General features: G+C 43.7%; 1 protein-coding gene across 4 annotated transcripts in view; it reads right to left on the reverse strand.

The window, feature by feature from the left end:
* LOC126542930 (late secretory pathway protein AVL9 homolog) overlaps nt 1-6481 on the reverse strand; it is a 55092-nt gene extending 48611 nt beyond the window's left edge. For 2 of the 4 annotated variants that reach the window (XM_055077503.2, XM_055077501.2), the window contains exons 1-2: nt 6343-6481; nt 2194-2323 (exon numbers count right to left, since the gene is read on the reverse strand). In XM_055077503.2, the coding sequence (XP_054933478.1) occupies nt 2194-2323; nt 6343-6435 (223 nt within the window). In that variant the 5' untranslated portion in view covers nt 6436-6481. Of the gene's footprint in view, nt 1-2193; nt 2324-5942 lie in introns of all 4 variants that reach the window. The other 2 variants (XM_050190044.3, XM_055077502.2) reach the window with 1 other exon arrangement.

The raw sequence follows: 6481 nt of genomic DNA on the forward strand, positions 1-6481 counted from the left end.
AGTCACTGCCCCTATTTTTTATTACGCAAAATAAGGTACATACAGGTAATTACAAATATGCACACTATTCTATGTACCTTACACTATTTTTCCACATAGTCCCCACACCAGTTCAGACATTTGTTCTGAAAAGGGAGGTACCCTAACGCGGTTCCTCAGGACCATCAATAAAGTTCTTTGTCTGTCTGTCTCTTCGAAGCACTAAATTTGAGATGTCCCTGTGGTAGAATTCATCCGGCTGACCGTGGAACCACCATCGGGCTGCTGTCTTGGCTTCATTGCTACGCATTGAATCACTGTCTTGCCAAAAACTTCTTCAGCGAATCGAAAACATGGAAATAACTAGGGGCAAGGTCTGAACTGCATAGTGGGGGGCCTAGACTCTCCCAGTGAAATGACCGGAGCTTGTCCACAGCTCAGATAGCCACATGTGGCCTCACATTGTGCTGGAGGATAACCGCATTGTCCACATCGTGAATCCCCCTGTATTTTCACCTGATGGCAGCCAGCAGACGTGACAGTGTGGAATGATAACTGCCAGCTGCATATTCCTGTGGATTTCGATGAGCCTTCGTCCATGCTCCATAAAAAATTAATCACACTTTGCTGCTCATGTGCTGTGGACGTGTGAAGCACAACCGCCATCTTCAACAACTGACAGCAGCACCGTGCCGTGGAGCTACTGGCAGGTAAGGCCAGTCCAAGAAAGGTTAACCACTGGGAAGGGTTTTGCTGACTTGGCATTTACAGCTGTAATTTGGATAAAAAAAATAGGGGCAAAGACTTTCTGATTCACCGTCCTTAAAGAGCACAAACAAAAGAAGATGGACAATATAACCCCAAACAATGGAGTTTCTAAGACATCCAATATGCAAAATGTGTCTTATGTATGCAAAAGTCTTATGTATGAGAACTTATGTATGAGCAACCAATCTTGTGAAAGGCTTTGAAAATCTCACAAGTGCATTATTCATGGTGTTGGCTTAAAATAGTGCTCTTATTGAACGAAGAGCTTAAGTCACATTTCTCGCAGCTATTTGGAGTGCTCAACCAGATGGATGGTAAGACAGCACCCAATTATATTTTGTCAGCTGGCCTAGTTAAAGAAATGTTCTTGTAAGCAAACTTCAATACTGCTTGTATCATGCAGATTATGGTTTCTATTCACAACTTTTCAGCCTAAAGAACTTCAAACGTGTGGAGTAACACGTCCTGCTACGTGCACGTGTGTATTCATGCAATTTTATATTTTCAAAGTTGGAAAATTATATTTGTGCATTTGGGGTGTTACAGATAGTATTTGAACCAGAATGTAAAACAATATTTCTAAAAGAAAGGATAGTATACAATGAAACAACACTGAATTTAGTGGTGGTGGAAAAAACTATGTTGACTATAACAGTCAAACATGTCAAGTGACGCCTGAGTAGATTGAACAAACTTTGTGCAATTCCTTCCACAATGTTTTAGTGTACAAAGCGGCCTTATCACAGCCACGGTAATTTTTGGTGGAAATGAGTTAGCTCTATTTCAGCCATTATGGCAGTACTAAGATTAATTTTAATGTCTACCGAATAAAGACTTGTAGTATGAATGTAGGATTGTGTGGTGAAACCTTCTAATTGGATAGAATATGAATATTAGAAAAAAAAACAGGCTTCAAATATCGAATCAAATATAGAGTATTTGGAATTTATGAACAAAGGGAAATATAAAGGTTTTATGGATTTTGTTTGCAACAAACGGCTTGTTTACGCTATTTGGCACCATTAATGCCGTTAAAAATTAAACAGAGAAGCTTGCATACCAGAAGTAAAGGAAAAGTGATCACATCTGTTGCATCATGCATGACAATGGCAGTAATGAAACAAAGGAACAGCAAGTTACCAGATGCATGTAGCAGTATGTAATGCTCATTGAAAGAGCGAAGTGAATTACAACAATGTAATAAAAAAATAAAAAATAAACGTAATTAGAATTTGGCATGATTGACCAAATAATTGCTGCAGTTAACAACATAATAACAGCTGCTCTAGCAGCAGAAGAACTTAATAAATATTTGACAACTTCGAATATAAAAATCTTGAATCAAATGTGAATTGAATAGCAAAGATTGTTCATATTGTACTGAAAATTATGAATATTTGCACACGCATACATGATTGTTTCCTACATGAAAGCAAGTAGTGTTACCTTCTTCATAATTATGGGCACCATCAGGCAATGCAAGGGATGGAAGGTGCTTCCATGGCTCGGGAAGATCCTGGTTCTCCTGAGCCTCTGTTTCCTCTTTTCCAAGTATTGGAGGATACGCATATTCCAGCTTGAAGGTAAGCACACAGCAACATAAAATGTTACTACTTAACCGTTCAAGTGTTGACAGCATTTAATACCAACAATAATATGCCATTAGTTCTTAAGTAAACCGTTACTGTCCCATAATTTCGAACAATGTTCACGTACTTCACAAGCACTGATACCCATGGTTACTCATAGCTTATGGCTACCTGAAGCATGATAGTAATTGTACTACTGACATCAACTGAAATATAAATAAGTAAAAATAAATGTCATCCTATTTTTACACTCACTAAATAAGTGTGAAGTATGTCGAGTGTTCAGGCCACAGCACATAGCCTCTGGTTATGCAGCAATTGGTAATTCCATTTTAATGCCATAGCGTTAAAGGCCCTCGTGTCACAGAAAATCAGGTGTCAGCATCTGGCGTCCCATGAGCAAAAATTGCCGTATATATTCCATATGGCACTAAAGTTTTTCCATCACTAGCGTTGCTCATACCTTACCTTGTCTTACACTCTTTACAAAGTTATCCGTCGGAATTTTGAGAATGACAGCCCACAAACAAATTTCACGAAACAAAACACTGACAGTGCATACCTTTTATGTTAAATCTGCTCAGACTGAAATATTAGAAGTGTGAAACAATAATAGAAGATTGGCCCACGGAAGAGGCCCCATTTCAACCAGAAAGCTCGCCTTCGTGCATGGCGTTCGCCGCCAGCGTTTCAAGATAAACATTACAGTTACATATAAGCTGCAGCTGCTGGAAACCATGAGAAGCAGTCAGGATCTTTGAATGCTATCACATTCGACTCTTAAAGGCGAAGCTTAAGCATGGATGGATGGATGGATACAACTTTCTTGTACGTCCGGCAAGGTTTAATGCGACCCGGGCTCAGGTCTCCCACGGGGGTACGTCAAGGCCCTGCCTCAACGCCGCCTCACGGGCTTGCTGGACTGCCCACGTCTGGATTCCGAGGTCTGAGCTGCGCAGAGCGGCAGCCCACCGCGACGACAGGGTCTCCGGAGTAACTGCCATCCCTCCTATAACTACACTGCACTCCCGCAGCATGTGTTTCAGTGTTGCTGGTCCTTCCTGGCACAATTTGCAGGTGTCGTCCTGATGCTTATCTGGGAAGATATGTTTCAGACGGAATGGATTAGGGAAGCTGTTCGTCTGGAGTTGTCGTCTGGAGTTGTCGCCAGGCGACGGCCTGCCTCCTGTTCAATTTAGGACTCAGCGGTGGGTATATCCTTCTGGCGTTCAAACATGCACTGGTTATGTCATTGTATCTGGTGAGCCTGTCCCATTCTGCTCGAGAAGCGTTCGCTATCGTGCGAGAGGCCTCGCTTTCTTCGGCGCGGCGGGTCATGTCTCGCGCCGTCCGGTGTGCCGTCTCGTTTAGGTTCGGGAGCGCGTCGCCTTCCGTGGTGACGTGCGCGGGGAACCATATGATCCTCGAGCTCGTGGTTTTGGATCTGCCCGCTTTGGCCAGAATGAACAGGGCTTCCTTGGAAATTCGACCTTTGGCATAATTCTTTACTGCCGTTTGTGAGTCACTTAGTACAACTTCGCATTCCTGTTCTGTGAGGGCAAGCGCAATCGCTACTTCCTCCGCTATTTCCGAGTGTTTGGTGTATACACTGCATGTGGTTCTGATTTTTGACTCTGCGTCTATGTCTACGGCGGTGTATTTTTGGCCGTTCGCATATTCGGCTGCGTCAACAAAGCGCGCGTTTCTCTCCCTGCCAAATGAACGGAGCAGAGCCTCGGCTCTTTCCTTTCTTCTACCTCGGTTGTAATCGGGGTGCACGTTTCTTGGGATGGTTGCCACCGTAATGGTCTCTCTGATTTCGTTGGGGATTTGCATTTTCTGGCCGTGCTGGTTGTGGTACGTTATGCCGAGCGTGTTCATAATGTACCATCCCGTCGTGGTTGTCGACAGGCATTTGAGCTGCAAGATGCGTTGTGCTTCGGCTATTTCTTCTAGGGTGTTGTATATGCCCAGCTGAGCCAGGAGCTTGGTGCTCGTCGCTTAAGCATCCTCCAAATTTTTTTAGTAACCATGTGCAGGACTTCAAACTTTTCTCCCTCTCATATTTCAATGCGTACTTGCACTATGTGGACAATACATATAAAGTCAGCCTGCCAGAATATTTTCTATCGCCTTCCTAAAAAGGGGCACATCTTAATGGAGAAACGAATAGTGTTGGAGGCTTCTGTATTCCACAGTGAAGCCATTTAAACTGGCAGCTTCTTCACACCCATGCTTTACTCATTATAGTTACTGAGCTAAGTGTGCATGAAGGTACAGACACTTCAATGCACTAAAGAGTTCTCCAAATCTGATCTTGCACAGGAAGAACGACCATTTTATTACATTCATTTACTATAAGTGCCACTCAGAAATGCAAAGGGAACCAAGTGATCACGAATTAAAAACAAACACTAACTACAAGTAGCGAGAACTGGGCTTGTTGAAATGTGTCAGTGATCTGTCAGTGCAACAACTAGGCACGGACAAAAAAGAAGAGACGATCACTCTGGAAGAAGAAACAATCACTCTGTGATCATCTTTGCTTTTTTGTCTGTGTCTAGTTGTTCTATTGACAGATCGCTAAATACAAGCGAATTCCCCCCCCCCCCCCAAAAAAAAAAAAGAAAATGAGATAAGGCTGTTTTGAATGATCATAGTGATAAAGACAATGGAGACAGGCAACTGGTTCCAGAACTCACTTATTGTCATTTGGCACCAGAGATTTAGTGCAATTTATCGCTGAGGCAGTATTGTGTACCAATTGATGCCTACTTTTAATGAGTGGTCGAACTGTCACTGACTCGCTGCTATTGCCTGTCAAGAATTAACTCTTCTTGGTTGTGAGAGGTGGCTATATGGGCTCATGCAAGTGACAATTTTAGAGCGTGCTTGAATATGTGCTGATTGAACACTGTCTACATCTCATTTTCAAGCATATACAGCTTCGAACCTGGTACACTCGATCATGCTTTAATCTTACTAATATAGTTCAACGTGCAAGTGTCAAAAACTACACTTATTCGGAACAAGTAGAGAGAAATTGGCCAGTTCATAATTCTACATACCAGCGTAAGTTTTAGATTCTGCACCCAACTACTACAAACTACAGATATAACAGATTTTGTCGGTATCGAAAACGAAACATGATTCTATACATGTCGATCGCGTCGCCGAACTTCGACGGATATCGATACAGTACATTTGCTTTCGGACTCCTATTTGCAGGGTACACACTGTCCAGATACCGAGAGTACAGCGGTCATATGCTAGGCAACTATCTGTGCGTGTAGTCTTCAGTCTCAACACAAGCTTGCAACGGCGACTGCAACAGTTTTCGCGGCTTGTGTTGGGGAGGGGAGGATCTAAATGAACAAGGGCGTTTCTTAAGAATACCATGAACAAAGATATGTCGTTCTGATTTTCTGCTTGCCTAATATTTCCCCCTTCAGTGATATCATAACCCCCTTTCTTCTCGCCTCTTCAGTGATGTAATATATCCCATAAGAAAGAGGGCGAAAGAGGAGCGCACAAACTGACAAATAGCAGATGCTGTTGTACAGTCCCTCTGCAGGCATCCGCGTGACACTGCGGAACCCAGCTTACCTGGTACCCCTTGATGTGGTGAAACCCAACTACGATGACATGGAGAATAGGTGCCTCGTTAACAGGTGGTTTCTCCATAATCGCGCTCGATTAATCGATCCGCTGCAAGGCACGCAGGTTATACCACAATCAAGGACACGAATTTGTCGCTGCCCTCCGAGCCCTCCATTTGCAGTGGGCAAAATGGTTGCAGAAAATGTGAAGATCACAGATGTAGCAATTCGCAAGAAAATGCAGGACGACCGTCGTCAGCGGCACGCAAGCACAAGCAACAGTCGGCGGCCACTCGGCACTCCTACGATGAGTCGATGAGCCAAGGTGGTGCATCGAGACCTCAACTCATACCAGCGGGACATACATGTGTCGCTGACGGGCACACAATAAAAGTTGCCATGCTCACGTTGCAGCCATCACACAGCGTGCACAAAGGTTTCAGGAGGGAAACGGCAGAGGCTATGGTAAATGGTCCTTCCGCAGTCGCGTAGAAAACCATACGACAGGATCAGAGGCGCCTCCGGAACCTGAACCGAAACCGCTCG

Source organism: Dermacentor andersoni, chromosome 2, assembly GCF_023375885.2.
Source record: "Dermacentor andersoni chromosome 2, qqDerAnde1_hic_scaffold, whole genome shotgun sequence".
Classification (NCBI taxonomy): domain Eukaryota; kingdom Metazoa; phylum Arthropoda; class Arachnida; order Ixodida; family Ixodidae; genus Dermacentor; species Dermacentor andersoni.